The 20951-nt window shown below is 38.4% G+C and overlaps 2 protein-coding genes across 4 annotated transcripts in view; one reads left to right on the forward strand and one right to left on the reverse strand.

Annotated features, from left to right (window-relative positions):
- Positions 1-20951, reverse strand: part of cenpp (centromere protein P) — a 56626-nt gene that overhangs the window by 4487 nt on the left and 31188 nt on the right. The window lies entirely within an intron of this gene.
- On the forward strand, positions 616-19973 carry ecm2 (extracellular matrix protein 2, female organ and adipocyte specific). Its single transcript, XM_016282653.1, has 10 exons — positions 616-760; positions 5897-6155; positions 7913-8101; positions 8212-8946; positions 10509-10624; positions 13875-14010; positions 14174-14331; positions 14625-14764; positions 15096-15422; positions 19111-19973. Exons 2-10 carry the CDS (start codon positions 5906-5908, stop codon positions 19277-19279), a joined length of 2220 nt encoding a protein of 739 aa, XP_016138139.1. The 5' UTR covers positions 616-760; positions 5897-5905; the 3' UTR covers positions 19280-19973.

The raw sequence follows: 20951 nt of genomic DNA on the forward strand, positions 1-20951 counted from the left end.
TTTCTAAAACGCAAGTTAGTTTGATATCAGCTTCTTGTTTGAATCACAGCCATATAGCTGATGTTTATTTTTTATCATATATTATAGAGCTTTGGTTTCTTTTGAGGCATTATGAGACAATAGATGGACAATAGATGTGATTTACAGGAAAACCTTTGAGCATACCAATCCAATTATAGCACACAACTGCTTGACCACGACCCCTCCGTGTACAAAATTGAAAGACGAGAAAGCTGAGGTCTTTCTTCTCAGCTCAACATGCTCACCCTCTGAAATGGGAGATGGGGCTGTCTTATTGGGCAGTAGGGGGGTCGACTTGAAGACCCATCCAGAAAAGCTCGAAAACCAGTCCAGACGTCCTCTGATCAGCTTACTGAAGCTACAATGTGTGCATTTACAGCCCATTTTCTGCACTTACACAATGTTTTTACAGAGTCGGTAATGACAAGCCAGATGCCACCTCTTTGTTTCAGTACAGTAGCCTTCCTAGCCTAGTAATTAGGTCGAACAAAATCACCAAGTTCTTTCGCCTGAGAGAGGCAGTATCTTGTCACGACCCTCATTTGGCTGAAACTTTCTGAGACAGAACTGGAGAAGTGTCCCGACTAAACGCTAGAGCAGCCCCTGTCTGTTTTTGACATTTATCAGCGTTCTTGCTGCGGAGCAGACGCACACACACTTCTTGCGTTGCTGGCAAATCCCACAGCTTTTGGGGAAAGAGTGGAAATATTTGGCCTCACAAAACTGCCCGAAACCAGTGGTAACGTACAAACGACTCTCTCCTCTCTTTCAGCTCTCACCCTCAGTAATGTCGTAAAACACTTTTTTGTACAACACTAATTGTATTCCTTTTCCGTCCGTGCATGTCACATTTTTATGGGTTTACAGATTAAAATTTCTCATTGCATGCAGTTTGGAACTTCTTTGCTAAACACTGATACATTTGCAGCTGGAGTGACGACAACTGTTTTCGGAAATAGGTCTGCCTCATCGCTGAAGCACTAGCATACAGCTGCAGGACTGTAAAAGTGATTATTGCTTTACTGTACCTGGTTTTCATTACAGCGTTAAGAGAGGGGGACCCCATATCATGCACATCCCTCTAGGATGTTTTTACTCACAGCAGTATATTTCAGCCCTCTCTTTCTGTGTCTAAGCTGTAGGTTTTATAGATTCTTTCCATCTGAGCCTGGTCATCCTAAAGAGCTTAATTAAAACGCTTTTACCCTTCATCTACATTTCTGTTTTTTTTCCTCCATCCATTTCACCGCGGCTCTGATTTAATGTTAACCATATGAATTTGCCTGAGGGTCAGAGTGACGTTTGTAGACTCCCCCTGTACACAAATCAGCATTGCTCAGCTGTTGACTTTATTCTCGTTTCCCATTACTGTAAGTCGGGGAAATCTGTGTTGTCATCTTTTTCTTGTTTGGCTTGGCCTTTCTTCTGCAAGATATTTAAACTTTGTGATGCAAGTAACAGATCTGTGTTTTTAAAAAAACTGGTTCTTCGGCATGTAAACTAAATTTCTTTGAAACAGGAGGCATGTAATCAAAGAAAATTTATGCACTGACATTTTCAAATAAAATACAGCGTAATGGCAACAGAAACTCTTTACGCTGTTCAAAACTTTAATTTCTGAATTATGACAAATTATTACTTTTAGTCTTGAACTGACTAAAACAATTCACTGAAACTGCAGACTTGTGAATGAATGAGTACAAAACAGAGTTTCCAAAAACCTATCACTGTTGACTGTCTGGGCATATGAACATGCATATATATGCACATATTTTGTTACTAGGGATGCACGATAGTGGATTTTTGCCGATATCTGATATGCCGATATTTTTCAAATCTTTTGGCCGATAGCCGATGCCGTTATATTTCCTTTTGTTTGGAAACAACACCAAGAATCAACACCAAGTCTCTCCTGTGTGGAAATTATAAGCAAATAAATTAAAATTTTGGTTCGTTTTTAACAAGAACTTAGAACACACAGCAGTTCAAAGTTCTAAGAACTTAGAATTAAATAGACAATAATGAAGTTATTTTATAATGACAGTACATTGAAGCTTTGAAAATAACTATAAATAAACTATATATCAATCGCTGCATTTTTTTTCAGAAAGATGCAGTAGTAACCTTAACATTTTATTTTAAGATTTAACATTTGTAGATGGTCTAAAGCAAAAGAGTTGTAAAAATTCTGAAAATATTTTAGCGCTCATAATTTGTTAAAAAAACTATAACATATTACACATTAATGAATAAATCAGTATAGGCTATATAACATTATTTAATTTACAAGTGTCATGTTTGTGATTTTTTTTAAATTAAATGTAAGCGATAGCTTCTGACCTTTAAATCAAAACATACTCATGATTTTATGACATCAATTACTGCTTTATTTAATCAGAAACAGTCTAAAATGTTATTTGTGTATTTTACTTTAATTTTATTAAAAGTAGGCCAACAGTGCCCCCTACGAAATTAAAACTCCTTACCGAATGGCCATTAGGACCCGGGGGAGGCTGCCGCTGCTGGCGTTGCACTTGCTATTACTGTTTACTCTATCATACACCGAATGCCTCATTCTGTACGTTCAGTTCTCAGTTTAAATGTAGCGATCCAAAGCAGTGAATCTAATCACCATTCAGGCAAAACTTTGCTTCAAAAATGAGTCACACTGTTGACGTGATCTAACCGCTAACACACCCTGAGCCCATGTGAGTTGACGTATTTCTCTTATCGGCAATACATATCGGCATACTTTTTCATATTGGGCCGATGCCGATATGTGCATTTAAAGCCATTATCGGCCTATTTCGATATCGGTCCGCTAATATCGTGCATCCATATTTGTTACACAGATGGGTGTTTGTGCTGCATGATATAAATAAAGTAATATAATTCACTGCTGTAGCATATTGCAGCTATAATTCAAGATTTTAGCAATTCAGTTGAAGTGACTTTAGGTTACATTGAAGTACTTTAGAAACAGAAAATATGTAAATGAGAACTGCTTTATTGGGCATTTAGTTGTATAAAAATGCAGTACTTTATGTAACAGTTCAGAGAGTAAACACAAATACAACTTGACATCATGAATATGATAATTAGCATATATAAAGTTGAATTGTTATATAAAATTACAAGCATGTTTTTTAAAAACAAGTTTTGTAATAATTACTTTGGACCTTTTGACGTTGATGAGAATTCAGATTCGGACCTTTGAATGTAAACTTTGAGAACCCCTAGTGTAAAGAATCTGTTACTATTCAGATAATAACCGAAATTTACACTTAAAATAATAACCCTTTCATTACCATTCCACTAACAACTTAAATTTAAACTAATATATTTGCAATTCGGAAATTGCTACCAGGTTTAAAGTTTTGAAAACTGCATAAAAACTTTTCATTACCATTCTGCATATTGAATTGAAATGATCCAGGTTAATAACTAACTGATTCATTGAACCAAGAACCATGTCTTTCAGACATTTGACTCATAACAAGTCAAGAACTGATGCATTTGAGTGTACGTAGGGTTTTAATGATGATTTTCATGTTGCTACAACATCCAAAAACTTTATCAGCCAAGTCTTGTAAATTATATTTAAAGGGGTCATATGATGCGATTTAATTTTTTCCTTTCTCTTTGGAGTGTTACAAGCTCTTGGTGCATAAAGAAGATCTGTAAATTTGCAAAGACTAAAGTCTCAAATCCAAAGAGATATTTTTTATAAAAGTTCAGAGTCAGCCACACCTACCTAAAATGGCTTGTTCGAACACGCCCCCACATATCTACCTCACTATGTGGGAAGATTTACAAATGTTCCAAATGTTCACGCAAAGAAAGGCGGCGTAACTTTTATTCTCGCTGTAGTTTTGTTGCCGCTGCCGCCATGTCCTGAAGACGCTGTGTGCACGTAAGTACGTTTTCTTTTATAATTTGCCACTGATGATTCAAATGCGAGTTTTGGGCAGTGTGGACTAGAGTCTCTACATTATGGTCACACTCTCTGTATCACGCACAGCGGAGTTGCGCCACACACACACATAAATATTAAGCCGCAAAACGATTCATATTTAAATATGAATTCTGCGTGTCTATGTTAATGAATGGCGCAGACACGTGGTTTTGTGTAGTACTCGTACTGAAGTGCTCGTGACTCTTCCGGTGATATTAACCTCTGCTGTCTCACTAATGAGGACATAAATACATGAACAACATCTCCAGAACTGCTCTGAGAGTCACTTCATGAGCATTTGACCGTTTCATTTAAGTAAAACTATCATGTCATACACACAGAAATGTAATGGTATTTACGGCAACCCGTCAAAATAAAAGTTCGGTTTAACTTGAGGGCATTGTCAGAAATATATTACTGTTGTTGAGTAGAATGTATGTAACAGACTGCTACTACTAAAATTATTAAAACCTTATTTTTAAGGAATAAGCATTCAATAGTTCTTCAATGTTTTAATTGTAATATTAAATGACCTTTATTTTCCCCAAAAAAAATTGTTTAAATTTTCATTACTTGAAAGATAGATTAAATTAATGTTTTGCCTTAAAACAAAATGTAAATACACAACACAGAATTTCTGAGAAAAAAAAAAAAAACTTGTTTTATGCTTTCAAATTAGACATGCTAAAACAGAATTTGGTTACAATAAAACAAGGTTGGACAAAAACATTTCATAGGGCCCTAAACGTAATATTTGTTAAACTTTTAATAAATTGATGTTAAATGGTTTAAGTTTCATGATTTTAATTAATTAGACATGCTTTGATTAATAAAACGTAATTTAATCATTAAAAAGTCCAGGAAACCCCCCCCCCCAAAGCCGTAAACCTAGGGGAAACACTGTGTAGACAGGGTTTTATGTTTACGCGGCACGATGCAATGCAACGCAACGCGTAAAAAGACAGTATAAGTCATTATAATCAGTAATTATGTCCCCACTGGATGCAACAAATGCCTCGTTTGTAATGGGTTTTAATGTTTTTGTCGCTCCGGCCAGACACGGCATCAACAGTATGTGAGGGGCATAACATTTCCGTCTCACGCTTGAGGTATTCGGCCAATCATAAAGCATTAGATAGCTGGCCAATCACAGCACACCTCGCTTTTCAGACCGATGAGCTTTGTAAAAATCGACGCGTTTCAAAAAGGCGGGGCATAGAGGAGAAACAATAATGTACAGTATGTGGGAAATAATGTGTTTTTTTTAACTTTAAACCACATAAAAACATTTAATTACACCAAATATACAAAATAATGTTCTTTTTAGCAGCATCATATGACCCCTTTAAGTTCTAAATGACTGTTTTTATGGGCTGAATTGTGGCTGCAACAAACTGAACAGTGAACTATTACTAAACTTGAAAAACCATAATGAATAGCAATATGTGCGCATATGGCTTTATTGGAATGTTTTAGATAATTTAATATGGCACATCGGAATATCTGGAGTCACTGACCTTTATTTATACTTACTTTTCTAAAGATCAAATTGTGTAATTGAGCTGTATTTCCCATCACTACAACCTGAGAGTATGAGTGTTATTGAAACCAAGTCTGTTCTTACTAAAATGTGTGCTATGATAGTTACATTTGAACATAATACTTAAAACCTCCTGCAGTCCTCTAAACACCCCCCTTCACACACCTAAATAACAGTTTTACTCTTTACTCTTACAGTAAAGGTGTTAAAGGCTACTATTCCTTCAAAGCTGTCTGGCTCTCCAGGGTCAAGCTGTTAAAGGCTGGATCACCTGTGATGCCGTAACTTATCATTATGGAAATGTGTACGCTGACAGTATACATTAACAGAGTTATATGAGGAACACGTAGGGCTGAGATGCCTCTTTTTTTATCCCACAGGTTTCAGCCATGAGACTAAACCTGATTCTGGCACTGTCACTCCTCGCCTGTCTGACCTTCAGCCTCGCAAAAGATCAGAGACGTCCCTTGGCACGAGATAGAAGACGAGGTGATGGAGCAAAACGAGCAAGAAAACAGACATCTAATACCGCTTTGCAGCAGGGAAGAACAGCAGAAAGCAATGGACAATATGGATCTATTTTCATTGAGTCTTACAAGAATACAAAGGAGCCAAAGCCAAACTATGAAGCGACTGCAGGTCAGTGTTGAGAAAGTTACTTTGAGACAGTAGTTTGTCAATCTATAAACTATTTGTAAATTTCTATTTCTACAACAAGTTGAACAATGACTAGCTGATGACATCTTTTACTGTCAAACCAGACTTTTTTAAACATAAAAATCAACATAAGTCCATTGTGTATATATGTTGAAATGAAACGTATTTGCCTTATTATATATTGTGCAACTGAACAACAAAAATGACCTACAATAGATCAATGAAATCTACTGTAAGCAAAGAGTAAGCAAAGAGTATTTTGCATACAAAATACAGATTTTTAAATACAGTAGATGTTGTGAATGCATGTCCATTCCTTCTACAGGTTAAAAAAAGTCATAAAATATCAAGTATACATTGAGAGTCTCCAAATTGCCCTACAGCTTAGGATCACAGTGGTTAGTTTATATGATATAATACATGACCATTCTGCCTAAGGTGGTAAGTCAGTTCTGAACACTGACCACATGATTATACACTGGCAACAAGTGACAGTGTGAACCTACAATTCCGAAAAACACAAACATCCGCTTGTACCACAGCAAAACACAGATGGTACCACCAACTTTCACTGGTAAAAAAAATAACACACCGTAAGTGTAGCATTAATGTCAATAACAGATCTGAATTTCTTACAAATGAAAAGCTGAAGAATTGTGAGTGAAAAACAGCACATATGTTGTCAGTATGACCCCATAAAAACAACAAAAAAAACACTATTTCCCAGTAAACCCATTTTACTACTGTATTACTAGCATGTGTACACCACTGACTACTAAGATCTCTTTACATGAGAACATAGATGTAGAAAAGCTACATATATGCCATGTGGAAAACAGTGTTGGGATAAGCTGATCTAAATAGTCATTTTACAGCCAGATAAATCTGCACTGGATGACAACATTGCCAGATGGTCATTAACAGGCATTAGTTTCCACAATCGTCTAACAGCTCTGTAAATGCAAAATGTGGATTCTGTTGTCAATCACTGCCAGTTTTAATCATTATTTAGTGAAGTGAAGTGTGGCGACCCATACTTGGAATTTGTGCTCTGCATTTAACCCATCCAAGTGCACACACACGGTAGTGCACACACACTTGGAGCAGTGGCCAGCCATATTGCTGTGGCGCCTGGGGAGCAGTTGGGTGTTCGGTGCCTTGCTCAAGGGTCTCACCTCAGTCATGGTATTGAGGGTGGAAGAGAGCGCTGGTTATTCACTCCCCCCCACCAACAACTCCTGCCGGACCTGACACTCGAACCCGCAACCTTGGGGTTACAATTCCAACTCTCTAACCATTAGGCCACGACTATTTAAAAAATAATGAATCAAATCAACATGATAAAATTGACAGCCTTGAGACAAATCAGACAGATTCCTAAACAATTTATTGTTCTGAACTGATTCTTTGTAATGATTATCACATTTCACAAACATCGCTCAATTTAAAGGGATAGTTCATCCAAAAATTTGAATTCTGTCATCGTTAAATCACCCTTCAAATTGTTCCAAACCTATATGATTTTTTTTCTTCTGTTGAACACAAAAGAAGATATGCTAAAAACCAAACAGTCACTTCCATTCATTTTGGGTGATCTATCCCTTTAATTTAGCACTGATTTGCATGAGTAAGCAGAAATTGATGGTCACAGTATTTAAGTAAAGCAAATTTCAGGTTACTGAAAGGTCACATATTGATCACATTTCTAAATGTCCTTCTTGTTTATGTAATTATTCCAGGAAAAACGGAGCACTGTGTATTTCGAGGCATCACCATGTACGATAAAACGGTGTGGTCGCCAAAGCAATGCGTGAATTGCCTGTGTTCCAGTGGTGAGGTGGTCTGCGACCGAATACTGTGTCCAGCCCTGCAGTGTCAACTCAAATTTCAGCAGATCCGAGAGTGCTGCCCAATTTGCATTGACCCAGGTTTGGAAAAACAAGTGAAGTAACAACAATGCATGGAATTAGAACTGCCAATACATTTTATATATTAATTGTGATGTTCGATCTCCCCTTGTCTTATAAATGCACAATAGTCACAGTCTCAGTTGTCGATGCCCCTGAGTTTTCCGGTGACCCTCCCGCTCCCAACATTCTCGGAGATCCCTATACCGAAATATCACAAAACCAGAGAGATAAGAATGTAAGACTAAAAAAGGATGAAGAGGAACGGATTCGCAAAAAAGACGCTGAACGCAAGCAGAGGAAGAAGCAAAAGAAAGAGGAAGCTGAGAGACAGAGAAAGTTAAAAGAGGCGAAAGAAGCCAGAGAAAAAGAGGAGGAGCTAAGGAGGCTACGAGAGGAGGAAGAGGAGAGAGCAGCAGCGGAAGAGAGGAGGAGAAGGATGGAAGAACAGCGGAGGGCTGAGGAGGACAGGGCTCGTAGGCTGGAGTTGGAGCAAAGAGAGATGATGAGAGCTCTGGAAGAAACAGCCGAACGTGCCCAGGAAGGACTCCGTGGAGACGAGGCCACTGAAGACGAGGACGTGGTTTGGTTGAGGGGGGACGTTTTCCAAATGCCACCAGTGCCTCCAACAAAAGCAGCAGATCCTACTCTTCTCTTAGCTCTCCAAGAGCCAACCGAACCGGGTGAGGAGGACCATGAACTGGGCGAAGAGGAACCAGAAGTAGTCGAGGAGGAATCTGAGATGGTTACCACACTGCTGCCTCCAGGTTGTTTGATCTCTGACGTCACTGTCACCTGTGAAAACGCTAAACTGACGGGTATACCACCACTGTCCATCCCTGAGCTCAAATCCCTCAGCCTACAGGGTGAGGAAGACCACATTCCCACGTAACCCCATTACAGGTCGTAAAGAGATACAGGCACTGCAATAGAACTTAGATCACTTTCCTAAGACGCATGCAAGAAATTAAGTCTAAATCAGTATATACACCAGTATTTGTCACATATTGATCACATTTCTAAATGTCCTTCTTGTTTATGTAATTATTCCAGGAAAAACGGAGCACTGTGTATTTCGAGGCATCACCATGTACGATAAAACGGTGTGGTCGCCAAAGCAATGCGTGAATTGCCTGTGTTCCAGTGGTGAGGTGGTCTGCGACCGAATACTGTGTCCAGCCCTGCAGTGTCAACTCAAATTTCAGCAGATCCGAGAGTGCTGCCCAATTTGCATTGACCCAGGTTTGGAAAAACAAGTGAAGTAACAACAATGCATGGAATTAGAACTGCCAATACATTTTATATATTAATTGTGATGTTCGATCTCCCCTTGTCTTATAAATGCAAAATAGTCACAGTCTCAGTTGTCGATGCCCCTGAGTTTTCCGGTGACCCTCCCGCTCCCAACATTCTCGAGAACTGCCAATACATTTTATATATTAATTGTGATGTTCGATCTCCCCTTGTCTTATAAATGCACAATAGTCACAGTCTCAGTTGTCGATGCCCCTGAGTTTTCCGGTGACCCTCCCGCTCCCAACATTCTCAGAGATCCCTATACCGAAATATCACAAAACCAGAGAGATAAGAATGTAAGACTAAAAAAGGATGAAGAGGAACGGATTCGCAAAAAAGACGCTGAACGCAAGCAGAGGAAGAAGCAAAAGAAAGAGGAAGCTGAGAGACAGAGAAAGTTAAAAGAGGCGAAAGAAGCCAGAGAAAAAGAGGAGGAGCTAAGGAGGCTACGAGAGGAGGAAGAGGAGAGAGCAGCAGCGGAAGAGAGGAGGAGAAGGATGGAAGAACAGCGGAGGGCTGAGGAGGACAGGGCTCGTAGGCTGGAGTTGGAGCAAAGAGAGATGATGAGAGCTCTGGAAGAAACAGCCGAACGTGCCCAGGAAGGACTCCGTGGAGACGAGGCCACTGAAGACGAGGACGTGGTTTGGTTGAGGGGGGACGTTTTCCAAATGCCACCAGTGCCTCCAACAAAAGCAGCAGATCCTACTCTTCTCTTAGCTCTCCAAGAGCCAACCGAACCGGGTGAGGAGGACCATGAACTGGGCGAAGAGGAACCAGAAGTAGTCGAGGAGGAATCTGAGATGGTTACCACACTGCTGCCTCCAGGTTGTTTGATCTCTGACGTCACTGTCACCTGTGAAAACGCTAAACTGACGGGTATACCACCACTGTCCATCCCTGAGCTCAAATCCCTCAGCCTACAGGGTGAGGAAGACCACATTCCCACGTAACCCCATTACAGGTCGTAAAGAGATACAGGCACTGCAATAGAACTTAGATCACTTTCCTAAGACGCATGCAAGAAATTAAGTCTAAATCAGTATATACACCAGTATTTACACAGTCCACGTCCATGTATACAGATCCCAGTGAGGCTGATTTTGATAACCTGTCATGCATTATAAAATTACAGGCAATGAAATCAAAACCATCCCTGCTGGAGCATTCAATGGCATTCCCAACTTAGAGTGGATAGACTTGGGGAAAAATAAGATTGTTTCATCTGGAATAGACCCACAAGCACTTAAAGTAAGTTAAAAATACAAGTTTACCACATACAGCAAATAACAAATACATAAACACCCTTTTAGAAACATTGTGACAACCCAAATGATCTAACTGCAATTCACATTTTGCACGCTTTTTTTAAAGTAAGTTAAAAATACAAGTTTACCACATACAGCAAATAACGAATACATAAACACCCTTTTAGAAACATTGTGACAACCCAAATGATCTAACTGCAATTCACATTTTGCACGCTTTTTACGAAGAGGAACCAGAAGTAGTCGAGGAGGAATCTGAGATGGTTACCACACTGCTGCCTCCAGGTTGTTTGATCTCTGACGTCACTGTCACCTGTGAAAACGCTAAACTGACGGGTATACCACCACTGTCCATCCCTGAGCTCAAATCCCTCAGCCTACAGGGTGAGGAAGACCACATTCCCGCGTAACCCCATTACAGGTCGTAAAGAGATACAGGCACTGCAATAGAACTTAGATCACTTTCCTAAGACGCATGCAAGAAATTAAGTCTAAATCAGTATATACACCAGTATTTACACACAGTCCACGTCCATGTATACAGATCCCAGTGAGGCTGATTTTGATAACCTGTCATGCATTATAAAATTACAGGCAATGAAATCAAAACCATCCCTGCTGGAGCATTCAATGGCATTCCCAACTTAGAGTGGATAGACTTGGGGAAAAATAAGATTGTTTCATCTGGAATAGACCCACAAGCACTTAAAGTAAGTTAAAAATACAAGTTTACCACATACAGCAAATAACAAATACATAAACACCCTTTTAGAAACATTGTGACAACCCAAATGATCTAACTGCAATTCACATTTTGCACGCTTTTTAAAAAAAAAATTTATATGACGCAATACTGAATGGATGTGGTTCAAAAAATGGAGCAAATACTGTACATGTTCATGCCATTTAGTTGCATCAGACTTTGTGTCAAGAGATCTTAAAGGCCCCCCAAAAAACTTGTTAATAATATCTTGATGTGATCTGCAAGGCTGCTGAACAAGGCTGTAATGAAATCTTGCATTATGTTGTTGTAATTTTTAAAAGTCTACTGAATGTAGACAGACAGATAATAAAAAGTGTAAATAAATAAATAAATTGACCCATTCTGAATGTACAATTAAACCGACATGTACACAGGTTTTCATTTACACAGGTTTTTTTCATGCAACATTCGGGCAATTGAGATAATGTACTTTTCCACTGCTGCCATTCTGTTCAGAAATTCTTATGAATTACTTCATGTCTTCCAGCTGAACTTTAGGTGAATTAGAGAAGCAAATGTTTCTTCCATAACGGTTTAAAGCCATATCAAAACAGTACCATCTGCAAACCTAACAGTGCTGAGCTCCAACATTTTGCTCTGTTCATAACCATATGGCTTTTACAGAAGTCACAAATCCTACTCTAATACAAACACTATACCTACTTGTACTCAAGAGTGCGAATTACACAGTGACCATCGGGGGGGTCAGAAGATTTGAGGGTATTTTTTATGTAACCTATTTTTGTCTTTCTAAACGGCAATGATGATTCTGAAAGAAAACACACAGTGTTTGTTATAGTAACACTATAGAAGGTATGCACGTGTTGAAGAGGGTAAACTTTATCTCTCGACTGAATCTGCACATGCATTTCAGGTTTTCTTGCTCTGTCCAAGCAATAATTGCACGTTAGGGGTGCTCCGATTGATCGGGCACCGATCACTATCGGCCGATAATCGCTTTGGGATGATCGATCGGCGGTCTCTAAAAAGGCCGATCTCAAGCTGATTTAAAATCAAAATAATTGATAAATGTTGTGTTTGTGGTACACAGCCACAGATCAGTAGTGGACTCCTGTGTGAAAGCACAGTCTGTGCTGCTTCCCCTCTCACAAGAGTCACCTAAGAGGGGAATTCCCCCCCATTTTCAAAAATGAAATAAAAAATAAATGAATAAATGTGACCCTGGACCACAAAACCAGTCATAAGGGCCAATTTTTCGAATTTGAGATTTCTACATCATCTGAAAGCTGAATAAATAAGCTTTCCATTGATGTGTGGTAGGATAGGATAATATTTGGCCGAGATACAACTATTTGAAAATCTGGAATCTGAGGGTGCCAAGAAATCAAAATATTGAGAAAATCGCCTTTCAAGTTGTCCAAATGAAGTTCTTAGCAATGCATATTTCTAATCAAAAAATAAGTTTTAATATATTTACAGTAGGAAATTTACAAAATATCTTCATGGAATATGATCTTTACTTAATATCCTAATGATTTTTGGCATTAAAAAAAAATCTATAATTTTGCCCCGTATTTTTGGCTATTGCTACAAATATACCCCAGCGACTTAAGACTGTTTTTGTGGTCCAGGGTCACAAATGTCTAAAAATCCTGATTGGAGTATCACTATAAATAGTTATAAATGATAAAAAGAAGGCTTTAAAAAGATCGGTATCGGTGATCGGTATCGGCAGATACTGCTTTCTGCAATCGGCCTCAAAAATCCTAATCAGAGCACCCCTAATGCACGTCTTTGAATGAGCGATGTAGTGTATTCTTCAACCGCTCAGGTACTGTCAATACGACCCATTTCAGGGGCTGCCAAAATTATTTTTTTTAAATCAGTCAGCGCTATAGAAATACATATTAATATTTACAATTACAAGTTAGCCTACTTTCTATCCGACCCCCCCACATCTAGTTTTGACGTCCATCGGGTGAAGGGGGGGGGGTCAAGCCTTCTTTAGGGGGGTCAGACCCCCCCAAACCCCCCCCGTAATTCGCACCTTGCTTGTACTTGACACTTGTAGTCATGCTTTTTTTTGCACAGACTTTCAAATAAAAACAAAATTCCATGGCATGTGTTCAAGAGAAACAACAGACGGTATGCTATGCTAGTCTTTCCTATTTTCACTGGGCTCTAACCAGTATAAATATGCCCATCATCTGAACAAATGAAGTATTGAAAAATATATAGTATTTATACAGTACCAAGACTATGCGTCAATTCATCAGAAAGCTTGGAGTAACGATCAGATATACGATAAGAGACATGGATTCGGCATATGGTTTCCAAACAGCCGCTTGTTCAGTTAACTTAAGCATTAACAAAAGATTAGTATTCAAAGCATTGCCAGAAAGCCAAAGTGGAAAACTTCCACTGAAGGATTCGAAAGCATATTGTATGTGACCTTTATTTTTCACACCTAAAGATTAATGACGTGATTTTTATGTAACTTTCTTTTAAGGGTCTTAAATTCCTGTCTCGCCTGTACATGGATGGAAACCTTCTGGAACAATTTCCCCCTGAGCTCCCATCAACACTCCAGGAGCTCAAGATAAATGAGAACAATCTAAAAGAAATTGAGGAAAACAGCTTTGAAGGTAAAACAGTTACAAAAATTGCTATGTATAAAAGGTTAGCATAATTGAAACATCTATAAAAATGCTGACATTTAATCAGCTAATACTAGCATGAATGTTCCTTACCTAATGTTGTACTATGAAAGCACAATATTTTCACAAATTGCTTCATAATTCCTGGAAGGTCTCAGCAGTCTGGTTACTTTGGAAATGGAGGGGAACTTGCTCAGTGAAGGTAACGTGAATCCACAGGCGTTTACGCCCCTCAAAGAGCTGACTTACATTCGCCTAGGCAGAAACCATTTCCGTACCATTCCTCAGGGCCTACCTGCATCTCTACTGGTGAGTTTCGAAATGGAGAACTACTTCTGGAGTCAAGGAACATCAAGAAATCTTGTTCATTTAATTGCATACAAGTTTGTGGGCTATAAACCAGCACTGGTTTTACAGTACCTGTGGGAAACCAGTGGCACTTAAACAGCAATTTTGGCAAACCAACCCCACAACTTTACCACTGAGTAATTTGAAGCTGCTCAAGTCAAATTTAATTGCATTGTCAAGTAACAACTGCTTCTGGTTATTTTATTCAATGAAGCAAGCTGTACAATTTACTTAATACTCTCTTTGACATTCAGGAGTTGTACCTCGAAAACAATCTGATTGAAGAAATCTCTGAAACGGCATTCAACCACACCACAAACATCAACGTCGTTGTGCTAAGACATAATAAATTAGATGAGTCAAGTATTGCACCTTTAGCCTGGATTAATCACAGGTGTGTGTCCTCAAGAAGTTTAACAACGAAACCAATGTTTAGGCAAATATTGCTCATTTTTGTTTTATAAAAAGCCCATTTTGCATAGAAAAAAAGAAAGACAATTGAAATAGTAGACATTTGGTTCCATATGAATAGTTGGTGTTTAGTAAATATGTTTTTGCACTGAAAGATTGCATGCTAAAGTGGCACAACAGTTTAGCACGATTGTCCTTTGGAAGAACTGAAAAGTGGTACATTTTCTAGAAGTGAAAACATCTTTCTGAACCCCACCCCCCACCACCATTTTAAACACATGAACACTTAAACTTTTTCTCACTGTGTCTAAAAGGAACCTGGAATCCTTAGATCTCTCGCACAACAACTTCTATCTGGTTCCATCCTTTCTGCCAAAGTCGCTGATTCACCTGGTGCTGGCCGGGAATCAGATCGAACGCATTCCAGGATACGTGTTCGCACACATGGAGCCTGGCCTGGAGTACCTCTACCTCTCTTACAACAAGCTGGACGGTGACGCTATCGAGCCAGAGTCCTTCTTAGGCACCTTCAACACTATGACCGAACTCTGTCTAGACCATAACCAGCTTACGTCTATTCCCATGGGAATTAATGAGATGACAACGTTACATTTCCTACGACTTAACAACAACAAAATAAGGTACACTGCTTGCCTCCTGCAAAGAGCAATGATTTGGTCATAATTACCTGTGGCACAATGGTCTGTGACCTTTACACAAATTACATAGCTTCAAAGCAACTTAAGACAATTTATCTTGAAATAAGTTTATTTTCCTTCACAATTGGCAAATAACTTGTTTTAATTTTAAGGTTTATGTTTAATACAAATAAAAACAACTTCCCAGTGTGGTAAGAACTTAATTCAAGATTATGGATGTAATCTGACAATCAGTATTGGCCAATAAATGCAATTGTTTGAGCTATCAGACTTTGTCCAGTTATTTAAAAACACCCAATAACATAGGCTGATTATATCCTGTCAGACTGGTTTTGTGGTCCAGGGTCACAAATGTCTAAAAATCCTGATTGGAGTATCACTATAAATAGTTATAAATGATAAAAAGAAGGCTTTAAAAAGATCGGTATCGGTGATCGGTATCGGCAGATACTGCTTTCTGCAATCGGCCTCAAAAATCCTAATCGGAGCACCCCTAATGCACGTCTTTGAATGAGCGATGTAGTGTATTCTTCAACCGCTCAGGTACTGTCAATACGACCCATTTCAGGGGCTGCCAAAATTTATTTTTTTAAATCAGTCAGCGCTATAGAAATACATATTAATATTTACAATTACAAGTTAGCCTACTTTCTATCCGACCCCCCCACATCTAGTTTTGACGTCCATCGGGTGAAGGGGGGGGGGGTCAAGCCTTCTTTAGGGGGGTCAGACCCCCCCAAACCCCCCCCGTAATTCGCACCTTGCTTGTACTTGACACTTGTAGTCATGCTTTTTTTTGCACAGACTTTCAAATAAAAACAAAATTCCATGGCATGTGTTCAAGAGAAACAACAGACGGTATGCTATGCTAGTCTTTCCTATTTTCACTGGGCTCTAACCAGTATAAATATGCCCATCATCTGAACAAATGAAGTATTGAAAAATATATAGTATTTATACAGTACCAAGACTATGCGTCAATTCATCAGAAAGCTTGGAGTAACGATCAGATATACGATAAGAGACATGGATTCGGCATATGGTTTCCAAACAGCCGCTTGTTCAGTTAACTTAAGCATTAACAAAAGATTAGTATTCAAAGCATTGCCAGAAAGCCAAAGTGGAAAACTTCCACTGAAGGATTCGAAAGCATATTGTATGTGACCTTTATTTTTCACACCTAAAGATTAATGACGTGATTTTTATGTAACTTTCTTTTAAGGGTCTTAAATTCCTGTCTCGCCTGTACATGGATGGAAACCTTCTGGAACAATTTCCCCCTGAGCTCCCATCAACACTCCAGGAGCTCAAGATAAATGAGAACAATCTAAAAGAAATTGAGGAAAACAGCTTTGAAGGTAAAACAGTTACAAAAATTGCTATGTATAAAAGGTTAGCATAATTGAAACATCTATAAAAATGCTGACATTTAATCAGCTAATACTAGCATGAATGTTCCTTACCTAATGTTGTACTATGAAAGCACAATATTTTCACAAATTGCTTCATAATTCCTGGAAGGTCTCAGCAGTCTGGTTACTTTGGAAATGGAGGGGAACTTGCTCAGTGAAGGTAACGTGAATCCACAGGCCTTTAAGCCCCTCAAAGAGCTGACTTACCTTCGGCTAGGCAGAAACCATTTCCGTTCCATTCCTCGGGGCCTACCTGCATCTCTACTGGTGAGTTTCGAAACCGAGAACTACTTCTGGAGTTAAGGAACATCAAGAAATCAAGATGGCTGTCAAACAATCTTGTTCATTTTAACTGCATACAAGTTTGTGGGCTATAAACCAGCACTGGTTTTACAGTACCTGTTGGAAACCAGTGGCATTTGAACAGCAATTATGACAAACCAAAATTTGAAGCTGCTCAAGTCAAATTTAATTGCATTGTCAAGTAACAACTGCTTCTGGTTATTTTATTCAATGAAGCAAGCTGTACAATTTACTTAATAATCTCTTTGATACTTAGGAATTGTACCTTGAAAACAACCTGATTGAAGAAATCTCTGAAACGGCATTCAACCACACCACAAACATCAACGTCGTTGTGCTAAGACATAATAAATTAGATGAGTCAAGTATTGCACCTTTAGCCTGGATTAATCACAGGTGTGTGTCCTCAAGAAGTTTAACAACGAAACCAATGTTTAGGCAAATATTGCTCATTTTTGTTTTATAAAAAGCCCATTTTGCATAGAAAAAAAGAAAGACAATTGAAATAGTAGACATTTGGTTCCATATGAATAGTTGGTGTTTAGTAAATATGTTTTTGCACTGAAAGATTGCATGCTAAAGTGGCACAACAGTTTAGCACGATTGTCCTTTGGAAGTCCTTTTTCTCACTGTGTCTAAAAGGAACCTGGAATCCTTAGATCTCTCGCACAACAACTTCTACCTGGTTCCATCCTTTCTGCCAAAGTCGCTGATTCACCTGGTGCTATTTGTTTTATAAAAAGCCCATTTTGCATAGAAAAAAAGAAAGACAATTGAAATAGTAGACATTTGGTTCCATATGAATAGTTGGTGTTTAGTAAATATGTTTTTGCACTGAAAGATTGCATGCTAAAGTGGCACAACAGTTTAGCACGATTGTCCTTTGGAAGAACTGAAAAGTGGTACATTTTCTAGAAGTGAAAACATCTTTCTGAACCCCACCCCCCACCACCATTTTAAACACATGAACACTTAAACTTTTTCTCACTGTGTCTAAAAGGAACCTGGAATCCTTAGATCTCTCGCACAACAACTTCTATCTGGTTCCATCCTTTCTGCCAAAGTCGCTGATTCACCTGGTGCTGGCCGGGAATCAGATCGAACGCATTCCAGGATACGTGTTCGCACACATGGAGCCTGGCCTGGAGTACCTCTACCTCTCTTACAACAAGCTGGACGGTGACGCTATCGAGCCAGAGTCCTTCTTAGGCACCTTCAACACTATGACCGAACTCTGTCTAGACCATAACCAGCTTACGTCTATTCCCATGGGAATTAATGAGATGACAACGTTACATTTCCTACGACTTAACAACAACAAAATAAGGTACACTGCTTGCCTCCTGCAAAGAGCAATGATTTGGTCATAATTACCTGTGGCACAATGGTCTGTGACCTTTACACAAATTACATAGCTTCAAAGCAACTTAAGACAATTTATCTTGAAATAAGTTTATTTTCCTTCACAATTGGCAAATAACTTGTTTTAATTTTAAGGTTTATGTTTAATACAAATAAAAACAACTTCCCAGTGTGGTAAGAACTTAATTCAAGATTATGGATGTAATCTGACAATCAGTATTGGCCAATAAATGCAATTGTTTGAGCTATCAGACTTTGTCCAGTTATTTAAAAACACCCAATAACATAGGCTGATTATATCCTGTCAATAAAAAAAGCATCAAAATTCATGCTGTGTGTGAAGAAAAGGTCTCCTGTGGAATTTTTAAACTTTTAAAACAATGTAATTAATTATTAATTTGAAGGTATAAAAAAGGCAGAACCACCAAACTATCAGTCAGTATCTGTATCAGCAGATGTCATAACCGGTATCGACACAGAAAGTTTGTATTGATGCATCCCAATTTGTGATACATTTTCTAAAAATATTAGATAATTAATTTTTGCAATATATGACAAAACTTTGAGGTCATGAGTGTTTTTATGTCCAACAGGCACATATCAGAAGATGCCATCTGTGACCCCTTGAATGAGAATGACTCTCATCTAGTCGCCCTTCGCCTCGAGAACAATTTCCTCGACCCCCGGAAAATCCCACCCACGGCTTTCTCCTGCGTCCGCTCCTACTCTAGTGTTGTGTTAAAGCCTCAGAGGATTAAGTAACTGCAATCTTCTGTGCTATTATTATAAACCACTAAAGACCATAAACATTAATCTAAGTTGATTCCTTCTGAAACATGCAGTTATCATTTTTCTCCCCAAAAAAGAAAAATTGTCCCAAAAATTGCATCAAATCTCTGTTTGGCATGTTTATTATCAGTCTTGTTTTACTAGCTTTTATGAGCTTCTATTTAGAAGTCAGATAAGACTGAACATGATCACCGCCTCGAGGATCATGGCAGAACGTTGTCGTTGTTCGCGCCTGTCTAGACGTGTTTTTTAAGATGCATGAATCAACTGTATAATAGTTTAAGAGTGAAAAAAAGTAGTAGACTATAACTTTGTATTCTACATTGAAATTGATCTTATTCTTGTCATAACAGTATTAAGTTTGTCTGTCGTAGTGAAGAAAAACAGGATGCTTGGCTTTAAGTGTTTATAAAAGAAAGCAGCCAAAATCAACCTGCTTACATAATGCATTTTTTTTTACTAAGACAGGACCAATAAGGGCGTTTGCTACTGAGAGAACTCTGATATATAATTGAAAGATATACAGTACATACAGTTTTGTATTTGCCTATTTTAGAATTCAGTGGGAAAACCAATACAGCTTCAATAAAAACTTTTCCTATGTATTTATCTATTCACATTATCACTCCTTTTATCCAAATGTGAGTGTTAAATTAAACTATTACATACACAGATTTCCTAAAATGTCTATTGTCTTTCTTCCTCAAAATATCCCAGTATAAAACATCTGTGCTCTATAAACGTTCAAGAGAAGTCTTGTGCTAATGGAATCACTGAAGACTGAAACACATTAGTGACCCCTGTAAATGATCTGACTATGACATCATAGTCTGCCGCTCCTTCTGAGATTCTTCTAAGATTTTGAGTTCTCACTCCATCATCGGCAACGAAATGTGGATGATTACTGAAAAATGCAACTGGGGTTTCACTGATTTTAGGCTGCGACTAAAAAGAGGGGAAAGAATAAACACACAAAAACTAAAAAAAAAAACCTGGAAGGAGATTTATCTCAGAAGCTTTCCATGAAGTTATCCATGGCATCAATGACTCAAGTACTAGTCACATGGCTTTTATTTAATCTTATTTTGAGGGGTAAATAAACAACAGCTGAACAGCTGAACCACCCCCTCCTAGTGTCTGGGTACAGTTAAATATTGCTCTATATTTAGAGGACAAGCAAAGCTGTAGAAAACCGCCAACATATCTCAAGTGTTTGCAAGGTCGAGACATTACCAACGAGATCCCACACGTCATAACATTACATCAAATATGATTGAAGGCGTGAACAACAAAAGAATTAGAGAAAGATTGAGGGAAATTATTGGTATTTCATCCCTCTGAAACATTTAAGCACATAGATACATTTCTACCTTTCCTAAACCGATTCACTCTCACATGTAGCCATAGACACAACTGCCAAAAAAAGAAAGCAGATACATATACATGTATACAAACAATTCTAGTAGCATTTATCTGGAATTAAGTTTTTTTTAACCCCATTGGCAAATAACTTGTTTTAAGGTTTATGCTTAAAACAAATAAAAAAACAGTGGGATAAGAAAAAGAAACGTAAAACAGCAAAGCTTTGGAAAACCGCCAACATGTCTCAAAGCCGCACAAGTGTTTTCAAGGTCGAGATATTTCC

The sequence above is a fragment of the Sinocyclocheilus grahami genome, unplaced genomic scaffold (assembly GCF_001515645.1).
Source record: "Sinocyclocheilus grahami isolate Dianchi unplaced genomic scaffold, SAMN03320097.WGS_v1.1 scaffold163.1, whole genome shotgun sequence".
Taxonomy (NCBI): domain Eukaryota; kingdom Metazoa; phylum Chordata; class Actinopteri; order Cypriniformes; family Cyprinidae; genus Sinocyclocheilus; species Sinocyclocheilus grahami.